The sequence below is a fragment of the Leucopleurus acutus genome, assembly GCF_964270905.1.
Source record: "Leucopleurus acutus genome assembly, chromosome: 8".
Classification (NCBI taxonomy): Eukaryota; Metazoa; Chordata; class Mammalia; order Artiodactyla; family Delphinidae; genus Leucopleurus; species Leucopleurus acutus.
The window spans coordinates 26,302,530-26,329,973 of NC_139151.1; the positions used below are offsets into that span (position 1 = coordinate 26,302,530).

Consider the following 27,444-nt stretch of genomic DNA (forward strand, 5'->3'; position numbering starts at 1 on the left):
GAGTATACACACTTCAAGATGAAAAGTACTAATTATAATTGTATAAACAAACAACTATCAAAGAATCATAGAGAATTAATCAGGTTATCAAATGATTAGATTTTGTTTTTTCTAAATACAATCTTGGGCTGTAATCTCATGGGGTTAACTATTGCAATATTTGCAAAGAGCAAATCCCTCCAAATATTAAAATAACAATATCAGGTTTTCTTTGTAAATAACAACTATTTAAAAATTAACTGCAGAATAATTATTTCATCATCTCAAAAAATCCTATAAGCTCATTAGAAGGCTAAATTGAAGCTTGAGAAGCTAGAATTTAATGTATTACAGTACACATAAATTGTAAATTAATATTCCTGCCTTTGGGATAGGCAGTTAGAAGAAATTCATAGCATTTCCCTGATTTGCAATTGAGATTGTTAACCACATTAGTATTAAAACATGATTACACATTGTTTTTAACTCTATTTTACAATCTCTATAATTGCCTCTTTATATAAAATGCACTCTTTGAACAAATAAAAAGAATTTGAATTTGTATGCCTATTAATGATACTCAACAAATATTGTTTTTAAACTGAGGTCCAAAAGTAAAACTTAGATATTTGGACACATTAACTCAAACTTCTTCAAAACCCTTAAATCATGAAAATGCTATTTGTCTTTCTAATATATGTTTAATCGCATTTTCTAGTCAGTCCTCAACCCAGCTTCTCTTTTCCTAGCAACACTACTTTTTAAAGCATAAAGCACAGGCAGTAATAAACATTTTGTTATTTTACTCAAAGAGTATTTAAACTATTAGTAAAAGTTAAGACTTTCAGCACTAAAAACTCTATTCAAAATACTTCGGTAAGATTAGGTTCACAAAATTAAAGAACAGGAGAAAATTATACAATTTTCTAGTAAAATCACAGTATAAGTAAGTACCTCAAGCAAAAAGGAGATAATATATATCTGATATTACTTTTCTTGAATTGTCAATTGTTTAAGGTATATGAAAATCAGGTATCCTATAGGGTGGGGAAAAAATAGGCATCTTGCTGGCATTTCCATATACTCAGCCAGTAAGATCAACATTGTATTGATAAAATATTTAAAATCTAGTCACTATTTTTAAAAACAGTCTTAACTGAAGCCTCTTTGGGCTGATTTTTCAAAATTTATTGTATAAATAGACCATATTTCTGTATGCTTTTTAGATCGAGCTAGTTAGATAGAACTTTTTAGGTAGAACCAGTCTAGAACTAGCCTCTGAGTTTCATTAGAGTACTTATAGAAAAACAATTTGCTTGAGTATTTTAAACTGAATAAGTAAAATGCTATATTCTCTGGTAATTTTTATTTATTTTATTTATTTATTTGTTTATTTATTTATTTATTTTGGCTGTGTTGGGTCTTTGTTGTTGAGCGCAGGCTTTCTCTAGTTGCGGCGAGCGGGGGCTACTATTTGTTGCAGTGTGCAGGCTTCTCATTGTGGTGGCTTCTCTTGTTGTGGAGCACAGGCTCTAGAAGCACAGGCATCAGTAGCTGTGGCACGTGGGCTTAGTAGTTGTGGCTCACGGGCTCTAGAGCACAGGCTCAGTAGTTGTGGACATGGTCTTATTTGCTCTGTGGCATGTGGGATCTTCCTGGACCAGCGATCAAACCCATGTCCCCTGCATTGGCAGGCAGATTCTTTTTTAATAAATTTATTTTATTTTTTTATTATTTTTTATTTTTTTGCATTATGCGGGCCTCTCACTGTTGTGGCCTCTCCCGTTGCGGAGAACAGGCTCCGGACGTGCAGGCTCAGTGGCTATGGCTCACGGGCCCAGCCGCTCTGCGGCACGTGGGATCCTTCTGGATCGGGGCACAAACCTGCATCCCCCGCATCGGCAGGCAGACTCTCAACCACTGTGCCACCAGGGAAGCCCTAAATTTATTTTTTATTTATTCATTTTTGGCTGCTTTGGGTCTTCGTGGCTGCGCACAGGCTTTCTCTAGTTGCGGAGAGCCGGGGCTACTCTTCACTGCGGTGCATAGGCTTCTCATTGCGGTGGCTTCTCTTATTGTGGAGCACAGGCTCTAGATGTGTGGGCTTCAGTAGCTGTGGCACGTGGGCTCAGTAGTTGTGGCTCATGGGCTCTAGAGCGCAGGCTCAGTAGTTGTGGCGCACGGGCTTAGTTGCTCCATGGCATGTGGGATCTTCCCAGACCAGGGCTCGAACCCATGTCCCCTGCATTGGCAGGCAGATTCCCAACCACTGTGCCACCAGGTAAGTCCTGGCAGGTGGATTCTTAACCTTTGTTCCACCAGTGAAGTACTCTAGTAATTTTTAAAATTAAAAAGTTTAACCTAGTCAGTTTTACAGTTAATGATTCAAGAACATTATCGACCATTTGCAAGGAATTATAATTGATAATTCAGGTTCCTGTTTCCCATCATGACAGGTGCCTCATAGGTTTAAAAAACCATATAAAATTAGTAATTTATTTTTCAAAATTTGAGAGGTTTGGGGGAGTTTTCCTTTGTTTTCAGAAATTATTGCAAGTCAAATAAGTTAAATATTAAAAAGCCTAAAAACTTAGTTTGAAGTAAACAATCAACTGATCACATATCAACTCTACTGTAACAACCAAGCATGTTTAATGAAAGATTCTTTCAATAAGTTTAGAAACATTCCCATGGTAACAAGTTAGAAGCCAATTGAAAACCAAATTAAGATGCCAAAAAAAAAAAAAATTCCAAACTTTGCAAATAATATAAATTAGTAATGAAGCTAAAATTATTAAGGTGATTTTATTATTTTGAATTCTCTTTCTGCATTCTTATTAAATCTTTATTGATGTTTCCTCTTCTGATATGATAAAAGTAATTAATAAGCCAGAGCCAATGTTATATTCCACAAATGAAAATATGGATGAGCACATTGTAAAAAAACAATTCCCTGGTTTGGTTCTATGGTAATTTAAGTTTGCTTTGACAATGCTGAATCAATATAAACATTATATCTCCTATAAAAGAAAATCCAACATAGAAAAACAATCCCAAATGATAAGTCTGCTCAGCTGGTAGCCTTGAAAATTTAAGAAGTGATATGAATTCCATCTGGAATGTGTATTTTTGCAGTTTGCTTCAGACTTGAGACAGCATTCCTTTTGTTTGTTTTTCCTGGCAGTTGTAGGAGTGTCATTCACACACTTGAGTAATTCAATAATTATGTCCTAGGGAACTTAAACTTAGATTTTAAAAAATTTTTATTTTTCCTTGCTTTCCTGTTTTCACCACCGGTGGGAGTGGCTTGAAAACTCTCTCTCCATGCTTTTAAATTTTCAAATGTAAACATATATGTGCACATTAAATAATAGTAATAAAATTAATAATTTTTCACTATAATCCCTATGTCCACCTTCCCTATTGCATGCTCCCTCATCCCATCATTGCTTTACTTTCTCTTACAGAAAGCAACATCTTGAATTTTGTATTAATCATTCCTTACTTTCCACTTTCTCCTTCAAGGTAGGTATTTCAAAATAGCATTATTTTTTCAATTTTTCTAGTTTTGAAATTTAATTAAATGGAATAATTCTATAGAATTGCTCCATGACTTGCTTCTTTTGTACTATATTGTTTTTGACATCCATCCATTTGATGTTCAGTTCCTGAAGTAATTCATTTTCCCAGCTGTATGGTATACTGAGGTATAAATGTATCGCAGTTTATACATTCTATTATTAAATGGATATTTAAGTTATCTCCAGTTTGAGGCTATTATGAAAGTATTTCTGTGAATAATCTTGTGTGTGACTTCTGTTACACATGCACAACTACTTCCCTGGAGCAAACATTTAGGAGAGGGCTTACCAGGTTGTAAGAAAGGCACAAGTTAAATTTTACTAGTTAATGCCAAGTAAATTGTACCATTTATACTCCCACCAACTCTGTGTGAGATTTCTTGCTACTCTAACTCCTCAGCAACAGTGTCACTGTCAGACTTTCAAAGTTGTGCCAAACTAGTAGGTGGGAAAACTTTATCATAGTGTTATTAATATATCTAATCTGAATACTGATGAGGATAACCACTGATAGTTTTATTGGTTATATGTATTGCAAAATATTCTCCTAGTTCGTGGTTGACTTTTTATTCTCTTTAGGTGTTCTTTGACAACAGAAAAGTTTTAATTTTAATGTAGTAAAATTTATCCACATTTTCCTTTATGGTTTCCTTTATGATTTTTCCTTTAAAGTTTTTGACCTGCTTAGTCTCCAAAAAATTCTTCCCTACTCTAAGTCAAATTTCTAATTATATCATATTGCATGCAAATGTCAAATCATTATGTAGTACACCTGAAACTAACATATTGTATGTGAATTATATTTCAAAAAAAATCAATAAAGAACACTGAGTTGTTTTTTAAAATTCTTAATTATAAATTTATAATTATATTCTGTAGCCTATAATATTTACCCACATGTAACTGACTTATGTGCAGACACATGAAGTGCAGTTATATATTTTTTTTACATGGATAACCAATTGGCCCCCAAACATTTATTGAATAGCCCATTATTTCCCCATTGATGAATGTCACCTCCGTCATTTATCAAGTTCTCTTTTTCTCTCAAGTACTGCAGTCTCATTAAGATATGTTTAGTTTTGTTAAAAACTTTTGCACAGCAAAGGAAACCATGGGCAAAATGAAAAGACAACCTACTGAATGGGAGAAAATATTTACAAGTAATATGATTGATAAGCAGTTAATATATAAAATATATAAACAAAATATATAAACAGCTCATACAACTCAATGTCAAAAAAATAAGCAACCTAATTAAAAAATGTGCAGAAGACCTGAACAGATATTTTTCCAAAGAAGATATACAGATGACCAACAGGCACGTGAAAAGATGCCCAACATCCCTAGTCATGAGAAAAATGCAAGTTACAACTGCAATGAGATATTACTTCACACCTGTCAGAATGGCTATCATCAAAAAGACCACAATAACAAATGTTGGAGAGTATGTGGAGAAAAGGGAACTCTTGTATAGTGTTAATGGAAATGTGAATTTGTGTAGTTACTGTGCAAAACAGTTTGGAGTGTCCTCAAAAAACTAAAAATAGAACTAACACATGATCCAGCAATTCCACTCCTGGGTATATAGTTGAAGAAAACAAAAACCCTTATTTGAAAAGATACATGCATCCCAATGTTCATGGCAGCGTTACTTACAATTGCCAAGATATGGAAGCATTCTAAGTGTCCATCAACAGATGAATGGATAAAGAAGATGTGAGATATATATATATATATATATATATATATATATATATATATACACACTACAGGATACTACTCAGACATAAAAATGAATGAAATTTTGCCATTTGCTACAACATGGATGGACCTGGAGGATATTATACTTAGTGATATGAGTCAGACAAAGACAAATACTGTATGTTATCACTTATATGTGGAATCTAAAAAAATAAAACAAACTAATGAATATAACAAAAAAGAAACAGACTCACAGATATAGAAAACAAACTACTGGTTACCAGTGGGGAGAAGGAAGAAAGGAGGGGCAAGATAGGGGTAGGGGATTAAGAAGTACAAATTACTATGTATAAAATAAATAAGATATAAGGATATATTTCACAGCACAGGGGATATAGCTAATATCTTATAATAACTATAAATTGAGTATAAGCTATAAAAATTTTGAATCACCATGTCATACACCTGAAACTAATATAATATTGTAAATCAACTATACCTCAAATATGTATATATGTACCATTATATAAATCACAGATATATTATGGAATTAAATACAAATGATGTGAAACACAAAAAATAAATTAAAATGGAATTATTTAAAAAATAAAAAAGACTTTAATGTACTTAATGTAAAAAAAAGAGATACTTTTGGATTCCTATGATTTCTCTTTTGTAGAATTCTTTAGGATTACTGTGTCTGAGAACTGATTAGTGTCTTTTAATAATTCCAGAAAAAAATAATTTTTTGTGCATTCCCTCTATTATCTTCATGTGGAGATAATTCCAACTGAATGTATAAAGTCTCCTACATTCTTTTATTCATATTTCCCCAGTTTTAATTCTCTGGACTTATTTACAGGAACTTTCTTCAGCTGTATCTAATCTGCTTTTAAACTCATCCACTGAGAGTTTTTTTGTTTTGGTTTGCTTGATTTTTGGTTTTTGTTTGTTTCTTTTGGTATTCTGTTGATTGCTTAGAAATTCTCCGGTTCATTTTCAAACCTAGTTGTTCCAGCCTTGTTTTTTGTTTTTTTTTTTAATTGGGGCATAATTGCTTTACAATGTTGTGTTAGTTTCTGCTGTACAACAAAGTGAATCAGCTATATTTATACATATATCCCCTTCCTCTTGGACCCCTCCTCCCACTCCCCCACCCGCCCCATCCACCCATCTAGGTCATCACAGCACACCAAGCTGAGCTCTCTGTGCTATACAGCAGGTTCCCACTAGATATATATTTTACACATGGTAGTGAAGCTTCTCTTTTATTTCTTTAATTATTTTAAGCATTGTCATTTTGATTCTGTGTCAAATAATTTTGATATTTGACAACTCCAGATCTGTTTTTCTCATCTTCTGTTTCTACTGGTTCTTAACCCATAGTACTTCATTTTCCTGTGTGATTTTTTTCCCTTTGTTTTATTTTGTTTTGTTTTTAGTATTAGGCAGTCATTTTTCAGAGAACTATATCTGTGGAAATTCTTTGAAGAGGGAATTGAAGTTGACTTTCTTTTTTTTTTTTTTGCAGTACACGGGCCTCTCACTGTTGTGGCCTCTCCTGTTGTGGAGCACAGGCTCCAGACACACAGGCTCAGCAGCCATGGCTCACGGGCCTAGCTGCTCCGCGGCATGTGGGATCTTCCCAGCCCGGGGCACGAACCTGTGTCCCCTGCATTGGCAGGTGGACTCTTAACCACTGCGCCACCAGGGGAGCCTGAATTTGACTTTCTTCATGGAGGGATAGTGTTTCCTATTATCACTGTTAATGACAGAGCACTTAAATTCACCACTCAAATTTTGTTTTATCTATATATATAATGTGATTGACACATTTCTCTCTTTCCTGAGATCAGTGATATGCTTAGTGACTTTCAAAAAGCTACTATTTCTAAACTATTTAACACTACATTTTAATCAGAAGGGTCAGTCAGAGTATCTACTTTGCCATACTGCCAAACTAGGAATATATTCACATTTTGAGGCTTTTTTCTGTATTTTTTAACCCATGGTTGATGAACTGTTATAAAAAGTCTGCCTTGATTCAAGGTCACTTTGCCAAATAAAAGATTTTTGTTTATAAGAATTCATAGTAAAAACATTTCTGGGATCTATCAGGTGCTTGCAGAAATATAGCTAGGTGACCTCATCCATTCTCAGAGGTAGATCCAAGATTGCAGACAGCTCTCAGTACCAAAAAGAGTACAATACACGAGGAGCTACATTTTCCACAGTTTCTGATGTTTCCTCAGTCTTGGGCTCCAACCTTCAAGATCTTTCACATAAAAAACTATTTCAGAAGTAACCCTGAAGGGGACGAGGGGAAAATGGTGGAAGAGTAAGACGTGGAGATCACCTTCCTCCCCACAGATACACCAGAAATACATCTACACGTGGAACAACTCCTACAGAACACCTACGGAATGCTGGCAGAAGACCTCAGACCTCCCAAAAGGCAAGAAACGCTCCATGTACCTATGTAGGGCAAAAGAAAAAAGAATAAACAGAGACAAAAGGACAGGGACAGGACTTGCACTAGTGGGAGGGAGCTGGGAAGGAGGAAGGGTTTCCACACACTAAGAATCCCCTTCACGGGCGGAGACTGATGGTGGCTGAGAGGGGAGCTTCGGAGCCGCGGAGGAGAGCACAGCAACAGGGGTGCGAGGGCAAAGTGGAGAGATTCTCGCACAGAGGATCGGTGCCGACCAGCACTCACCAGCCTGAGAGGCTTGTCTGCTCACTGGCCGGGGCGGGAGGGTCTGGGAACTGAGGCTTGGGCTTCGGTTGGTCGGAGCATAGGGAGAGGACTGGGGTTGGCGGCGTAAACACAGCCTGCAGGGGGTTAGTGTACCATGGCTAGCCAGGAGGGAGTCCGGGAAAAAGTCTGGACCTGCCGAAGAGGCAAGAGACTTTTTCTTCCCTCTTTGTTTCCTGGTGCACGGGGAGAGGGGATTAAGAGCGCCGCTTAAAGGAGCTCGAGAGACGGGCGTGAGCCGCGGCTAAAAGTGCGGACCCCAGAGACGGGCATGAGACGCTGAGGCTGCTGCTGCCGCCACCAAGAAGCCTGTGTGCAAGCACAGGTCACTATCCACACACCCCTTCTGGGGAGCCTGTGCAGCCCACCACTGCCACGGTCCCAGGATCCAGGGACAACTTCCCTGGGAGAACGCACAGCGCACCTCAGGCTGGGGCAACGTCATGCTGGCTTCTGCCGCCGGAGGCTTGCCCCGCACTCCGTACCCTCTCTCCCTCCGGCCTGAGTGAGCCAGAGTCCCCGAAGCAGCTGCTCCTTTAACCCCATCCTGTCTGAGCGAAGAACAGACACCCTCCTGCAACCTACATGCAGAGGCGGGGCCAAATCCAAAGCTGAGCCCCGGGAGCTGTGAGAACAAGGAAGAGAAAGGGAAATCTCTCCCAGCAGCCTCAGAAGCAGTGGATTAAATCTCCACAATCAACTTGATGTACGCTGCATCTGTGGAATACATGAATAGACAACGATTCATCCCAAATTGAGGAGGTGGACTTTGAGAGCAAGCTTTATGAATTTTTCCCCTTTTCCTCTTTTTGTGAGTGTGTATGTGTATGCTTCTGTGTGAGATTTTGTCTGTATAGCTTTGCTTCCAACATTTGTCCTAGGGTTCTATCCTTTTTTTTCCCTAAATAGTTATTTTTTATTTTAATAACTTTGTTTTATTTTATCTTACTTTATTTTATTTTACTTTATCTTCTTTCTTTCTTTCCTCCCTTCCCTCCTAAAGACAACGAATCATCCCAAATTGAGGAGGGTGGACTTTGAGAGCAAGATTTATGACTTTTTCCCCTTTTCCTCTTTTTGTGAGTGTCTGTGTGTATGCTTCTGTATGAGATTTTGTCTGTATAGCTTTGCTTCCACTGTTTTTCCTAGGGTTTTACCCATCCATTTTTTTTAAAAAAATTATTTTTCTTAATAATTAATTTTTATTTTAATAACTTTATTATATTTTATCTTACTTTATTTTAATTTACTTTATCTTCTTTCTTTTTTCTTCCTTCCCTCCTTCCTTTCTTCCTTCCTCCCTCCCTCCATCCCTCCATCATTTCTTTCCTTCCTTCATTCTTTCTTTCTGTCTTTCTTTCTTTCTACTTCTACTAATTCTTTCTTTCTAATATTTCTCCCTTTTATTCTGAGCCGTGTGGATGAAAGTCTCTTGGTGCTGCAGCCAGGAGTCAGTGTTGTGCCTCTGAGGTGGGAGAACCAACTTCCGGACAATGGTCCACAACAGACCTCCCAGATCCACATAATATCAAATGGCAAAAATCTCCCAGAGATCTCCATCTCAACACCAACACCCAGCTTCACTCAACGACCAGCATGCTACAGTGCTGGACACCCTATGACAAACACTAGCAAGACAGGAACACAAACCCACCCATTAGCAGAGAGGCTGCCTAAAATCATAATAAGTCCACAGACACCCCAAAGCACACCACCAGACATGGACCTGCCCACCAGAAAGACAATAACCAGTCTCATCCACTGGAACATAGGCACCAGTCTCCTCCACCAGGAAGCCTACACAACCCACTGAACCAACCTTAGCCACTGGGGGCAGACACCAAAAATAACAGGAAATATGAACCTGCAGCATGCAAAAAGGAGACACCAAAGACAGTAAGATAAGCAAAATGAGAAGACAGAAAAACACACAGCAGATGAAGAAGCAAGATAAAAACCCACCAGACCTAACAAATGAAGAGGAAATAGGCAGTCTACCTGAAAAAAAAATCAGAATAATGATAGTAAAGACGATACAAAATCTTGGAAATAGAATAGACAAAATGCAAGAAACATTTAACAAGGACCTAGAAGAACTAAAGAGCAAACAAGGAATGATGAACAACACTATAAATGAAATTAAAAATACTCTAGATGGGATCAATAGCAGAATAACTGAGGAAGAAGAAAGGATAAGTGACGTGGAAGATAAAATAGTGGAAATAACTACTGCAGAGCAGAATAAAGAAAAAAGAATGAAAAGAACTGAGGACAGTCTCAGAGACCTCTGGGACAACATTAAATGCACCAACATTCGAATTATAGGGGTTCCTAAAGAAGTAGAGAAAAAGAAAGGGACTGAGAAAATATTTGAAGAGATTATAGTTGAAAATTTCCTTAATATGGGAAAGGAAATAGTTAATCAAGTCCAGGAAGCACAGACAGTCCCATACAGGATAAATCCAAGGAGAAATACGCCAAGACACATATTAATCAAACTGTCAAAAATTAAATGCAAAGAAAACATATTAAAAGCAGCAAGAGAAAAACAACAAATAACACACAAGGGAATCCCCATAAGGTTAACGGCTGATCTTTTAGCAGAAATTCTGCAAGCCAGAAGGGACTCGCAAGACATATTTAAGTGGTGAAGGAGAAGAAACTGCAATTAAGATTACTCTACCCAGCAAGGATCTCATTCAGATTTGATGAAGAAATTAAAACCTTTACAAAAGCTGCAAAAGCTGCAAGAGTTCAGCACCACCAAACCAGCTTTACAACAAATAGTAAAGGAACTTCTCTAGGCAAGAAACACAAGAGAAGGAAAAGATCTACAATAATGAACCCAAAACAATTAAGTAAATGGGAATAAGAACATACATTTCGATAATTACCTTAAATGTAAATGGACTAAATGCTCCCACCAAAAGACACAGATTGGCGGAATGGATACAAAAACAAGACCCATATATATGCTGTCTACAAGAGACCTACTTACGACGTAGAGACACATACAGACTCAAAGTAAGGGGCTGGAAAAAGATATTCCATGCAAATGGAAACCAAAGAAAGCTGAAGTAGCAATTCTCATTTCAGACAAAATAGACATTAAAATAAAGACTATTAGAAGAGACAAAGAAGGACACTACATAATGATCAAGGGATCAATCCAATAAGGAGATATAACAGTTGTAAATATTTATGCACCCAACATAGGAGCACCTCAATACATAAGGCAAATCCTAACAGCCATAAAAGGGGAAATCAACAGTAACACATTCATAGTAGGGGACTTTAACACCCCACTTTCACCAATGGACAGATCATCCAAAATGAAAATAAATAAGGAAACACAAGCTTTAAATGATACATTTCACAAGATGGACTTAATTGATATTTATAGGACATTCCATCCAAAAACAACAGAATACACATTTTTCTCAAGTGCTCATGGAACATTCTCCAGGATAGATCATATCTTGGGTCACAAATCAAGCCTTGGTAAATTTAAGAAAATTGAAATTGTATCAAGTTTCTTTTCTTACCAAAATGCTATGAGACTAGATATCAATTACAGGAAAAGATCTGTAAAAAATACAAACACATGGAGGCTAAACAATACACTACTTAATAACAAAGTGATTACTAAAGAAATCAAAGAGAAAATAAAAAAATACCTAGAAACAAATGACAATGGAGACACGACGACCCAAAACCTATGGGATGCAGCAAAAGCAGTTCTAAGAGGGAAGTTTATAGCAAAACAATCCTACCTTAAGAAACAGGAAACATCTCGAATAAACAACCTAACCTTGCACCTAAAGCAATTAGAGAAAGAAGAACAAAAAACCCCAAAGTAAGCAGAAGGAAAGAAGTCATAAAAATTGGATAAGAAATAAATGAAAAACAAATGAAGGAAACGATAGTAAAGATCAATAAAACTAAAAGCTGGTTCTCTGAGAAGATAAACAAAATTGATAAACCATTAGCCAGACTCATCAAGAAAAAAAGTGAGAAGACTCAAATCACTAGAATTAGAAATGAAGAAGGAGAAGTAACAACTGACACTGCAGAAATACAAAAGATCATGAGAGATTACTACAAGCAACTCTATGCCAATAAAATGGACAACCTGGAAGAAATGGACAAATTCTTAGAAATGCGCAACTTGCCAAGACTGAATCAGGAAGAAATAGAAAATATGAACAGAGCAATCACAGGCACTGAAATTGAAACTGTGATTAAAAATCTTCCAACAAACAAAAGCCCAGGACCAGATGGCTTCACAGGCGAATTTTATCAAACATTTAGAGAAGAGCTAACACCTATCCTTGTCAAACTCTTCCAAAATATAGGAGACGGAGGAACACTCGCAAACTCATTCTACGAGGCCACCATCACCCTGATACCAAAACCAGACAAGGATGTCACAAAGAAAGAAAACTACAGGCCAATATCACTGATGAACATAGATGCAAAAATCCTCAACAAAATACTAGCAAACAGAATCCAACAACATATTAAAAGGATCATACAGCATGATCGAGTGGGGTTTATTCCAGGAATGCAAGGATTCTTCAATATATGCAAACCAATCACGTGATACACCATATTAACAAACTGAAGGAGAAAAATTATAAGATCATCTCAATAGATGTACAGCCGACAAAATTAAACACCCATTTATGATAAAAACCCTGCAGAAAGTAGGCATAGAGGGAAATTTCCTCAACATAATAAAGGTCATATATGACAAACCCACAGTGAACATCATCCTCAATGGAGAAAAACTGAAAGCATTTCCACTAAGATCAGGAACAAGACAAGGTTGCCCACTCTCACCGCTCTTATTCAACAAAGTTTTGGAAGTTTTAGCCGCAGAAATCAGAGAAGAAAGGGAAATAAAAGGAATCCAAATCAGAAAAGAAGTAAAGCTGTCACTGTTTGCAAATGACATGAAACTATACATAGAGAATCCTAAAGATGCTACCAGAAAACTACTAGAGCTAATCAATGAATTTGGTAAGTAGCAGGATACAAAATTAATGCACAGAAATCTCTGGCATTCCTTTATACTAATGATGAAAAATCTGAAAGTGAAATCAAGAAAACACTCCCATTTACCATTGCAAGAAAAAGAATAAAATATCTAGGAATAAACCTACCCAAGGAGACAAAAGACCTGTATGCAGAAAATTATAAGACCCTGATGAAAGAAATTAAAGATGATACAAATAGATGGAGAGATATACCATGTTCTTGGATTGGAAGAATCAACATTGTGAAAATGACTCTACTACCCAAAGCAATCTACAGATTCAATGCAATCCCTATCAAACTACCACTGGCATTTTTCACAGAACTAGAACAAAAAATTTTGCAATTTGTATGGAAACACAAAAGACCCCGAATAGTCAAAGCAATCTTGAGAACGAAAAAAGGAATTGGAGAAATCAGGCTCCCTGACTTCAGACTATACTACAAAGCTACAGTTATCAAGACGGTATGGTACTGGCACAAAAACAGAAAGATAGATCAATGGAACAGGATAGAAAGCCCAGAGATAAACCCATGCACATATGGACACCTTATCTTTGATAAAGGTGGCAGGAATGTACAGTGGAGAAAGGACAGCCTCTTCAATAAGTGGTGCTGGGAAAACTGGACAGGTACATGTAAAAGTATGAGATTAGATCACTCCCTAACACCATACACAAAAATAAGCTCAAAATGGATTAAAGACCTAAATGTAAGGCCAGAAACTATCAAACTCTTAGAGGAAAACATAGGCAGAACACTCTATGACATAAATCACAGGAAGATCCTTTCTGACCCACCTCCTAGAGTAATGGAAATAAAAACAAAAATAAACAAATGGGACCTAATGAAACTTCAAAGCTTTTGCACAGCAAAGGAAACCATAAACAAGACCAAAAGACAACCCTCAGAATGGGAGAAAATATTTGCAAAGAAGTAACCGACAAAGGATTAATCTCCAAAATTTACAAGCAGCTCATGCAGCTCAATAAAAAAAAAACAAACAACCCAATCCAAAAATGGGCAGAAGACCTAAATAGACATTTCTCCAAAGAAGATATACAGACTGCCAACAAACACATGAAAGAATGCTCAACATCATTAATCATTAGAGAAATGCAAATCAAAACTACAATGAGATATCATCTCACACCAATCAGAATCGCCATCATCAAAAAATCTAGAAACAATAAATGCTGGAGAGGGTGTGGAGAAAAGGGAACACTCTTGCACTGCTGGTGGGAATGTGAATTGGTTCAGCCACTATGGAGAACAGTATGGAGGTTCCTTAAAAAGCTACAAATAGAACTACCATATGACCCAGCAATCCCACTACTGGGCATATACCCTGAGAAAACCGAAATTCAAAAAGAGTCATGTACCAAAATGTTCATTGCAGCTCTATTTACAATAGCCCGGAGATGGAAACAACCTAAGTGCCCATCATCGGATGAATGGATAAAGAAGATGTGGCACATATATACAATGGAATATTACTCAGCCATAAAAAGAAACGAAATTGAGCTATTTGTAATGAGGTGGATAGACCTAGAGTCTGTCATACAGAGTGAAGTAAGTCAGAAAGAAAAAGACAAATACCGTATGCTAACACATATATATGGAATTTAAGAAAACAAAATGTCATGAAGAACCTAGGGGTATGCAGGAATAAAGATGCAGACCTCCTAGAGAACGGACTTGAGGTTATGGGGAGGGGGAAGGGTGAGCTGTGACAGGGCGAGAGAGAGTCATGGACATATACACACTAACAAACGTAGTAAGGTAGATAGCTAGTTGGAAGCAGCCGCATGGCACAGGGATATTGGCTTGGTGCTTTGTGACAGCCTGGAGGGGTGGGATAGGGAGGGTGGGAGGGAGGGAGACGCATGACGGAAGAGATATGGAAACATATGTATATGTATAACTGATTCACTTTGTTATAAAGCAGAAACTAACACATAATTGTAAAGCAATTATACCCCAATAAAGATGTTAAAAAAAAAAAAAAGAAAATATGAACAGAGGAATCACAGGCACTGAAATTGAAACTGTGATTAAAAATCTTCCAACAAACAAAAGCCCAGGACCAGATGGCTTCACAGGCGAATTTTATCAAACATTTAGAGAAGAGCTAACACCTATCCTTGTCAAACTCTTCCAAAATATAGGAGACGGAGGAACACTCGCAAACTCATTCTACGAGGCCACCATCACCCTGATACCAAAACCAGACAAGGATGTCACAAAGAAAGAAAACTACAGGCCAATATCACTGATGAACACAGATGCAAAAATCCTCAACAAAATACTAGCAAACAGAATCCAACAACACATTAAAAGGATCATACAGCATGATCAAGTGGGGTTTATTCCAGGAATGCAAGGATTCTTCAATATATGCAAATCAATCACGTGATACACCATATTAACAAACTGAAGGAGAAAAATTATAAGATCATCTCAATAGATGTACAGCCGACAAAATTCAATACCCATTTATGATAAAAACCCTGCAGAAAGTAGGCATAGAGGGAAATTTCCTCAACATAATAAAGGCCATATATGACAAACCCACAGTGAACATCATCCTCAATGGAGAAAATCTGAAAGCATTTCCACTAAGATCAGGAACAAGACAAGGTTGCCCACTCTCACCGCTCTTATTCAACAAAGTTTTGGAAGTTTTAGCCGCAGAAATCAGAGAAGAAAGGGAAATAAAAGGAATCCAAATCAGAAAAGAAGTAAAGCTGTCACTGTTTGCAAATGACATGAAACTATATATAGAGAATCCTAAAGATGCTACCAGAAAACTACTAGAGCTAATCAATGAATTTGGTAAGTAGCAGGATACAAAATTAATGCACAGAAATCTCTGGCATTCCTTTATACTAATGATGAAAAATCTGAAAGTGAAATCAAGAAAACACTCCCATTTACCATTGCAAGAAAAAGAATAAAATATCTAGGAATAAACCTACCTAAGGAGACAAAAGACTTGTATGCAGAAAACTATAAGGCACTGATGAAAGAAATTAAAGTTGATACAAATAGATGGAGAGATATCCCATGTTCTTGAATTGGAAGCATCAACATTGTGAAAATGACTCTACTACCCAAAGCAATCTACAGTTTCAATGCAATCCCTATCAAACTACCACTGGCATTTTTCACAGAACTAAAACAAAAAATTTCACAATTTGTATGGAAACACAAAAGACCCCGAATAGCCAAAGTAATCTTGAGAACGAAAAAAGGAGCTGGAGGAATCAGGCTCCCTGATCCCATACTGTACTACAAAGCTACAGTAATCAAGACTGTATGGTACTGGCACAAAAACAGAAAGATAGATCAATGGAACAGGATAGAAAGCCCAGAGATAAACCCATGCACATATGGTCACCTTATCTTTGGTAAAGGAGGCAGGAATGTACAGTGGAGAAAGGACAGCCTCTTCAATAAGTGGTGGTGGGAAAACTGGACACGTACATGTAAAAGTATGAGATTAGATCACTCCCTAACACCATACACAAAAATAAGCTCAAAATGGATTAAAGACCTAAATGTAAGGCCAGACACTATCAAACTCTTAGAGAAAAACAGAGGCAGAATGCTCTATGACATAAATCACAGCAAGATCCTTTTTGACCCACCTCCTAGAGAAATGGAAATAAAAATAAACAGATGGGACCTAATGAAACTTCAAAGGTTTTGCACAGCAAAGGAAATCATAAACAAGACAAAATGACAACCGTCAGAATTGGAGAAAATATTTGCAAATGAAGCAACTGACAAAGGATTAATATCCAAAATTTATAAGCAGCTCAATAAGAAAAAAACAAACAACCCAATCCAAAAATGGGCGGAAGACCTAAATAAACATTTCTCCAAAGAAGATATACAGACTGCCAACAAACACATGAAAGAATACTCAACATCATTAATCATTAGAGAAATGCAAATCAAAACTACAATGAGATATCATCTCACACCAGTCAGAATGGCCATCACCACAAAATCTACAAACAATAAATGCTGGAGAGGGTGTGGAGAAAAGGGAACTCTCTTGCACTGCTGGTGGGAATGTGAATTGGTACAGCCACTATGGAGAACAGTATGGAGACTCCTATAAAAAACTACAAATAGAACTACCATATGAACCAGCAATCCCACTACTGGGCATATACCCTGAGAAAACCATAATTCAAAAAGAGTCATACACCAAAATGTTCAATGCAGCTCTATTTACAATAGCCCAGAGATGGAAACAACCTAAGTGTCCATCATCGGATGAATGGATAAAGAAGATGTGGCACATATATACAATGGAATATTACTCAGCCATAAAAAGAAACGAAATTGAACTATTTGTAATGAGGTGGATAGACCTAGAGTCTGTCATACAGAGTGAAGTAATTCAGAAAGAGAAAGACAAATACCGTATGCTAACACATATATATGGAATTTAAGAAAAAAAAATGTCATGAAGAACCTAGGGGTAAGACAGGAATAAAGGCACAGACATACTAGAGAATGGACTTGAGGATATGGGGAGGGGGAAGGGTAAGCTGTGACAAAGCGAGAGAAAGGCATGGACATATATACACTACCAAACATAAGGCAGATAGCTAGTGGGAAGCAGCCACATAGCACAGGGAGATCAGCTCGGTGCTTTGTGACCACCTGGAGGGGTGTGATAGGGAGGGTGGGAGGGAGGGAGACACAAGAGGGAAGAGATATGGGAACATATGTATAACTGATTGACTTTGTTTTAAAGCAGAAACTAACACACCATTGTAAAGCAATTATACTCCAATAAAGATGTAAAAAAATAAAATAAAAAAAGAAGTAACCCTGAGACCTAAGGCTTCATAAGAACACCTGTACACTATCCATAGGAAGTTGTTCAGGTCCTCCAATTTCTTGCTTCTTATTTCTTGCTCTTCGGATTATCTCTCAGAACTGACTCTCACCATCACTGTTGCTTGGTGTTGTTGAATTGGTCACTGACAGCAGGTTCCTTCCTTGGTTTAATCCTTTAGCACTCTTTTTTTTTTTTTGTCCCCATAGTAATTTGTCTTCCACACAACTTTTCCTATTTTGGGTCATATTCCATTTGTTCATTTCCTGTGTTTATGAGTTATCTCTAGTAATCCCTCCTTCTTGAGCAACTGGCTTATCTAGATCTGTAAATTATAGTATGTAGAATTCAGAAGGGAATTTCTTGCCTCTTCAGTTAAAGGTACATTACTACTCAAACAAAACTATTGAGAGGCTTACCTGAATTGGTCTTCCATCAGGTGTCAGCACCTCTTCAGAAAGTTCCATCATCTTCAGGGCCATCAGAGCAATGGGTTTAGCATGGCAGAGGCTTTTTCTGTGGAGCCCTGCAGCAACACAGTATGCATCACCTATTGTTTCCACCTGCAGCAGTCAGACAAATCAAATGCAAATGTATGATAATGAGCCAAAGTTGAAATACTTATCTGCAATCACAAATGTTACTGGAAAACATATCATCAAAACATCAATAAATCAAGCAATCAGACAATAGAGTATAATCATAAAAGAGTTTGCAAACAGCCAGAGTCAAATACATGTCAAAAATACAGAGTCAAAAACATGTCACCCCAGACCTGTTTGTTCATCAACATTAACACCATAGATGATCATTGAAATCAGAAACAACTAGAATATATCCCTCACAAAAATAGAATTGTCAGTGTTTTGCCTGGATATTTTCCAAATAATGACTTTTTACAAAGACATTCATCTCCTTCAAACCTTCAAGTAGACCTTCACTGGAAAGTAATTTTTTTTTGCAATTTCTCCCAGTTACTCCACACGTTTTAGCGTTTATTTTTATTTTTTAAATTGAAGTATAGCTGATTTACAATGTTGTGTTAGTTTAAGGTGTCACACTTTTTGATATATCTGTAATTTGTTGTCTAGTCTATTCTTATTTACTCTTAATAATTATAACACGTAACACTTCTTGAATTCATACACTCTACCATTAATTGCATCAACTGCTTTACATGCATTATCTCATTTAATCCTCACAAATATCCTAAATGGAAGAAACTAGTATTGGTTATATTTGAGATGAGAACTTCATGCACAGAAACCCATCCATAATCTTACAATTAAAGAGTTAACAGGCACTGTCAAGAGTTTTTCCATACCATGTCAGCAACCATTCTGAATGGCTATTGTGATTGTTAAATATTTTCAATATTTACCCAGGGATAAAACTTCCAAAATTCCAAAGCATAGAACATGGTATAAAAGTTAGGCACAACTCATTTCTAGAGGAAAGTTTTCTAATTATCCAAGGTAGATATGGTGATTATGTTCAATAGGTCTAATTTTTAATTAGAAAAAAGTGATGAACTATTGTATTAAATGTCCAATTCCAATATCACTTTTTCTGTGAATCACTCCATGGTCCTTCCATTAGTTCTTAGTAGCAAAACTAATCCTTTCTTCTACTCTGTTTCAACAGCACACGTCTATATTATAGCATTCATCATAGATTATAATCAATATGTATCAATATATAATCAATATGTATCCACAGCTACAAAGTGAGCTCTGTAAGAATGGGATCATGTCATTTTAATGTCTGTACTCATAGTGCTCATGATAGTGTCTTAAATATAACTATTTAATAAATAACTATCAAATGAATAAACAATCAACCATATTTAACTATGATTACAATAACAGTCATTCTAATCAGTTGCTCATTTGCCCCATTTATTTTATGAGCACCATGTAGACCTGTGTGCCATGTAGATCTGGGTAGGAAAAAATTGCTTCTAAATTACTGGAGATGCTTCTATCATAAATATAACAAGAATTACAAAATATTCTATTAGTTAAGATTTAACAGCAATAATTAAATTTCATGTGAATGAATCCTAACACTTTAATATTAAAAAGCTTCTCTGCATTAAATTCTGTGAGCACAAATTTAGGGAATGTGATGACAGCACTTATGAATGTCATGAAACTAGAGATGCCAAAATTATCAATGATTATCTGAATCTTACCAGGAAATATGCATCAAAAATGATTCAAATACACTCAGACCTATCAAGAAGTTCCAAATCTTCACTTCAGGATCTGTTATCTGGGGCCAGAAAATGTAAATTAAAATTGTATGGTAAGAACAGAAAGATGATACAATGTGAGTCAGCAAAAGTTTTATTCTAAATACTAAAATATACTTCCACCAAAATCTCTCACTGAGGAAGAAAACCAGCAAATAGCAAACGTCTGAAATGTGGTCATTTACCATTTCCCCCTAAAAACACAATGTCTTTTGCTAAACCTCAGATTTATCTCATACTTTTGTATTTCTATACAATTAAAACATCTAGAATGTTGTTAGTTATATAATTTGAAACTAACTTCTGATTTTCAAATATTAGAACACATAAGCAGTTAATTATTTGTATAAATTGAACTGCACTCCAGTCACTCTGAACATGCATGTTCCTGGAGCATTATCTTTTCTTGGAGTCTCTATCATTATCAAACTTCTCATCAGTATTAACTCCACTATCATTTAAGTAAAAATTTATTGAATACCACTAAATGTGTATTTCTAGAATTTGTACCACAGGCATATATAAAGATTAGTTAGTTATATGTTGTACTTTCTCCTTAGGTATATATAATGTAATAGTATGGAGAAGATGGACCAATATGTTAGCAAATGACAAAAAAAAAATCAAATTAAGTACACAACATAAATATAAGAAATTCACATTAAAATCCATTCCTGTAAGATTACATAACATTTAGTTTCCAAATATTTAAATCCAGACTAGCTATCAGAAACAATAGGATCAAGAGCTAGGTAAGAAATAGACAGCAAAAACCCCATAGATTAAGATGTGGAATTTTCACACTTATTCTTAAACACCCGACATAAAAAAAAAAATTCTAAAATATGTTGTTGTCATCATGGCAGGCTAGATTATGCTGCAGTAACAATACAACCTGCAAATCGTAATGCTCTAAAATAGCAAAGGTTTTTTCTGATTCATGTTGCATATTTATGGGGGTTAGGGGATTGCGGTAGAGGAGAGAAACATTGTGCCACATCTCTTCACTCCAGGGACAGTGCCAATAGAATCTCCTCATCTGAAGCTGGTTGCCATGTCAGAAGAAAAGAGGTTCTGATTATACACTAGCTCTTAAAGCTTCCTCCCATAAGTGACATATATGGCTTTTTGTCAGGATTCATTCGTCAAAGCAAGTCACGTGACCATGTTTAACAAAAAGGAGATGGGAAAATGCAACCAAACTTGTGCTCAGAGAAGGATCAGAAATATCTGGTGAATAGTACTAATGAGAACATGAATGAATATGTGATCGCTTAGAAATTTTCAAACAGCTAGATGTCTGTAAAGTGCAAGTAATACATCCTTGAGATGTTTTTCTTTCCTTGTAGATATATTCAGTATCTTAACCTGAAAATCTTGGATGAAACACCTTAGTAATGCAGCTTTCCATTAAAGCTCTATTCTTTTCTCCTCTCCCTTCATCTAAATGTCAGGTCTACACAAATTTAGCAGAATTGAATACATGTGGAAACTTTAGTGTATTCCCTTCAAACTTATGTCAACTTTGCTTCAAAAGGAGCAGGGAAAGTGAAAGCATTATATATCAGTTAAATTTCTTTTGAGGCTGTTTCCTTGAGTTAAACAAGTAGACATTATAAACATATTACCAAAAAACTGTCCAAAAAGTTGACTATGGTCTGAATTCCTTTATAATTGTCTCAGTGTTTTTTTAATAGACACCATCTAAAATAGTGCATCTCATTTATTTTCAGTACCTCCAACCTGTTCTTAAATGACATTAGATAAAAATAAAGATGACTAAACTAAACTTGGAAATGAAAAAGATAGAGCTTATGCAAATGTCAGAAAAACCTTACATCCTTCTCTGAACATAAAGAGGAGGCTTAAATACTAAAAATATTATGTAACAACTGTTGCCCCACATATTATTATACCTGCTTTTATCAAACTTTAAAGAATTAATCTATCTCAGTATATCTTCTCAACACTTTATAATCAAACTCCCTACATTATTCAAGAAATAAAGGTGGTATAAATAAACTTCTTAGAGTTATGCATTCACCCTTTTTATTTACTTTATTTTAGCTTTAATTTATTACTTAAAATAATTTATTTATACTTTCTAATAGAAGCTCATCCCCATGTTTTCTTCTCCCTCCCCTCCAGATTAATGTTCAAGAATTATCTGGGAAATTTCTTGGAAATTTGGGCACAGTGGGGAGGAAAGAATGTGTGTGTTATAAATAAGGGTGAGGGTGGTACTGGGGCTAGGATTACCCTACAAGAACACTGCACATAACTGGGCAGTAAATAATCTCTGCCCCATGAAACTCATGACCACCTCAGTCCTTCCATCCCATAGTCCTGAACTTTGTAGAACTTGTGAAAGGGAGTTTGGGGGGAGGGCATAATAGTAGAGAGTCAGAGAACTCTGACAGTCTACCTTACTGGATAGCCTCCCTCTCTTCATCTGGACACAATCAAGAGGAGAAACAAGTTAGAAAGTCTGCTTTTCTAGATTGCTCCAAGGTGGTAGAGTAGAAGAACTTGTGCTCATGACCTCTTGCGAGAACACTGGAATCACAACTAAGTGCTCAACAATCATTGACAGTAAGACACTGGAACTCACCAAAAAAGATACCCCACATCCAAAGACAAAGGAGAAGCTGCAATGAGATGGTAGGAGGGATGCAATCAAAACAAAATCAAATCCCATAACCGCTGGGTGGGTGACTTACAAACTGGAGAACAATTATACCACAGAAGTCCACCCACTGGAGTGAAGGCTGTGAGCCCCACATCAGGCTTCCCAACCTGGGGGTTGGGCAATGGGAGGAGGAATTCCCAGAGAATCCAACTTTGAAGGCTAGTGGGATTTGATTGCAGGACTTCAACAGGACTGCAGGAAACAGACACTCCATTCTTGGAGGGCACACACAAAGAAGTGTGCACATAAGGATCCAGGGGGAAGGAGCAGTGATGCCATAGGAGACTGAACCAGACCTACCTGCTAGTGTAGGAGGGTCTCCTGCAGAGGTGGGGAGCAGCTATGGCTCACCACACGGACAAGGACACTGGCAGCAAAAGTTCTGGGAAGTACTCCTTGGCATGAGACCACCCGTAGTCTGCCATTAGCCCCACCAAAGAGCCTGTATCCTACAGTACTGGGTTGCCCTAGGCCAAAAAACCAGCAGCAAGGGAACTCAGTCCCATCCATCAGCAGACAAGTGGATTAAAGTTTTACTGAGCTCTATCCACCACAGAAACAGCAAGCTATACCCACCACCAGTTCCTACCATCAGGAAGCTTGCACTAGCCTCTTAGATGGCCTCATCCACCAGAAGGCAGACAACAGAAGCAAGAATAACAATCCAGCAGCCTGTGGAATGAAAACCACATTCAAAGATAGACAAAATGAAAAGGCAGAGGACTAGGTACAAAACGAAGGAACAAGATAAAACCCCAGAAAAACAACTAAATGAAGTGGAGATAAGCAAGTTTTCAGAAAAAAATATTCAGAATAATGATAGTGAAGATGATGCAGGACCTCAGAAAGAGAATGGAAGCAAAGATCAAGAAGATGCAAGGAATGTTTAACAAAGACCTAGAAGAATCAAAGAAAAAATAAACAGAGATGAAAGTACAATAACTAAAATGAAAAATACACTAAAAGGAATCAATAGCAGAATAACTGAGGCGGAAGAACAGATAAGTGACCTGGAACACAGACGGGTGAAAATCACTGCTGTGAAACAGAATAAAGAAAAAAGAATGAAAATAAATGAAGACAGACTAAGAGACCTCTGGGACAATATTAAACACACCACATTGGCATTATGGGGGTGCCAGAGGAGAAGAGAGAGAGAGAAAGGACACGAGAAAATATTTGAAGAGACTATAGTGGACACATTCCATAACATGGGGAAGGAAATAGTCACCCAAAGCCAGGAAGCACAGAGAGTCTCAGGCAGGATAAACCCAAGGAGAAACACACCAAGACACATAGTAATCAAACTGACAAAAATTAAAGACAAAGAAAAATTATTAAAAGCAGCAAGGTAAAAATGACAAATAACAAACAAGGGAACTCCCATAAGGTTAACAGCTGATTTCTCAGCAGAAACTCTACAAACCAGAAGGGAGTGGCACAATATATGTAAAGTGATGAAAGGGAGAACAGAAAACCAAGATTACTCTACCCAGCAAGGATCTCATTCAGATTTGATGGAGAAATCAATAACTTTCCAGACAAGCAAAAACTAAGAGAATTCAGAAGCACCAAACCAGTTCTACACCAAATGCTAAAGGAACTTCTCTAAGTGGAAAACACAAGAGAAGAAAAGGACCTACAAAAACAATCCCAAAACAATTAAGAAAATGGTAATAGGAACATACATATTGATAATTACCTTAAATGTAAATGGATTAAATGCTCAACCCAAAATACACTAGCTCACTGAATGGATACAAAAAAAGACCCGCATATATGCTGTCTACAAGAGACCCACTTCAGACCTAGGGACACAAAGAGACCAAAAGTGAGGGGATGGAAAAAGATATTCCATGCAAATGGCAATCAAAAGGAAGCTGGAGTAGCAATACTCATATCAGATAAAATAGACTATAAAATAAAGAATGTTCCAAGAGACAAGGAAGGACACTACATGATCAAAGGATCAATCCAAGAAGAATATATAATAATTATAAATATATATGCACCCAGCATAGGAGCACCTCAATACATAAGGCAAATACTAACAGCTATAAAAGAGGAAATCAACAGTAACACAATAATCGTGGGGGATTTTAACACCTCACTTATACCAATGGAAAGTTCATCCAAAATGCAAATAAATAAGGAAACACAAGCTTTAAATAACACATTATACCAGATGGACTTAATTGATACTTATAGGACATTCTACCTGAAAAGAGCAGATTACACTTTCTTCTCAAGTGCACACAAAACATTCTCCAGGATAGATCACATCTTAGGTCACAAATCAAGCCTCAGTAAATTTAAGAAAACTGAGATCATATCAAGCATTTTCTCTGACCACAATGCTATGAGATTAGAAATAAATTACAATGAAAAAAAGTAAAAAACACAAACACATGGAGGCTAAACAATACATTACTAAATAACCAAGAGATCACTGAAGAAATACCTAGAGACAAATGACAACAAAAACATGACAATCCAAAACCTATGGGATGCAGCAAAAGCAGTTCCAAGAGGAAAGTTTAGAGCAATATAATCCTACCTCAAAAAACAAGAAAAATCTCAAATACACAACTTAAACTTACACCTAAAGCAATTAGAGAAAGAAGAAAAAAAATACACAAATTTAGCAGAAGAAAAGAAATCATAAAAATCAGATCAGAAATAAATGAAAAAGAAACAAAGGAAACAATAGGAAATATCAATAAAGCTAAAAGAAGGTTCATTGAGAAGATAAACAGAATTGATAAACCATTAGCCAGACTCCTGAGGAAAACAAGGGAGAAGACTCAAATCAACAGAATTAGAAATGAAAAAGGATAAGTAACAACTGACACTGCAGAAATGAAAAGGACCATGAGAGACTACTACAAGCAACTATATACAAATAAAATGGACAACCTGGAAGAAATGGAAAAGATCTTAGAAAAGCACAACTTTCCAAGACTGAACCAGCAAGAAATAGAAAATATGAACAGAACAAATGCAAGCACTGAAATTGAAACTGTGATTAAAAATCTTCCAACAAACGAAAGTCCAGGACCCAGATGACTTCACAGGGGAAATCTATCAAACTTTCAGAGAAGAGTTAACACCCATCCTTCTCAAACTCTTCCAAAAAATTGCAGAGGAAGGAACACTCCCAAACTCATTGTACGAGGCCACCAAACACCCTGATACCAAAACCAGGAAAAGATACTACAAAAAAAGAAAATTACAGACCAATATCACTGATGAATATAGGTGCAAAAATCCTCAACAAAATACTAGCAAATAGAATCCAAAAACACACTATAAGGATCATACACCATGATCAAGTGACATTTATCTCAGGGATGCAAGGATTCTTCAATATATGCAAATCAATCAATGTGATACACCATTTTAACAAATTGAAGAATAAAAACCATATGATTATCTCAATAGATGCATAAAAATATTTTGGCAAAATTCATCATCCATTTATGATAAAAACTCTCCAGAAAGGGGGCATAGAGGGAACCTACCTCAATATAATAAAGACATTATATGACAAACCCACAGCCAACATCGTTCTCAATGGTGAAAAACTGAAAGCGTTTCCTCTAGGATCAGGAACAAGACAAGGATGTCCACTCTCACCACTATCATTCAACAACGTTTTGGAAGTCCTAGCTACGGCAATCAGAGAAGAAAAAGAAATAAAAGGAACACAAATTGGAAAAGAAGAAGTAAAACTGTCACTGTTTGCAGATGACATGATACTATACATAGAAAATCCTAAAGATGCCACCAGAAAACTACTAGAACTAATCAATGAATTTGGTAAAGTTGCAGGGTAGAAAATTAATGCACAGAAATATCTTGCATTCCTATACACTAATGATGAAAAATATGAAAGAGAAATTAAGGAAACACTTCCATTTACCATTGCAACAAAAAGAATAAAAACCCTAGGAATAAACCTACCTAGGGAGACAAAAGACCTGTATGCAGAAAACTATAAGACACTGACAAAAGAAATCAAAGATGATACAAACAAATGAAGGGACATACCATGTTCTTGGACTGGAAGAATGAATATTGTGAAAATGACCATACTACCCAAAGCAATCTACAGATTCAATGCAATTTCTAACAAATAACCAATGGCATTGTTTAAGGAACTAGGAAAAAAAATTTAATTTGTGTGGATACATAAAAGACCCTGAATAGCCAAAGCAATCTTGAGGGAATAAAACAGAGCTGGAGGAATCCCCGACTTCAGTTTATACTACAAAGCTAGTATAGTAGCTTTATACTACCTACAAATCAAGACAACATGGTACTGTCACAAAAACAGAAATATTGATCAATGGAACAGGATAGAAACCCCAGAGATAAACCCATGCACATATGGTCAACTAATCTATGACAAAGGATGCAAGAATATACAATGGAGAAAAGACAGCCTCTTCAATAAGTGATGTTAGGAAAACTGGACAGCTACATGTAAAAGAATGAAATTAGAACACTCCCTAACACCACACACAAAAACAAACTCAAAATGGATTAAAGACCTAAATGTAAGACTGGACACTATAAAACTCTTAA

The 27,444-nt window shown here is 36.5% G+C and overlaps 1 protein-coding gene across 1 annotated transcript in view; it reads right to left on the reverse strand.

Moving 5' to 3' along the window:
• The window catches only part of GUCY1A2 (guanylate cyclase 1 soluble subunit alpha 2), a gene marked incomplete at its 5' end in the record, with an annotated part of 393,444 nt that overhangs the window by 139,664 nt on the left and 226,336 nt on the right, over positions 1–27,444 (reverse strand). The window contains one exon of the mRNA XM_082844096.1: positions 18,334–18,477. Coding sequence (XP_082700222.1) covers positions 18,334–18,477 — 144 coding nt within the window. The remainder of the gene's footprint in view (positions 1–18,333; positions 18,478–27,444) is intronic.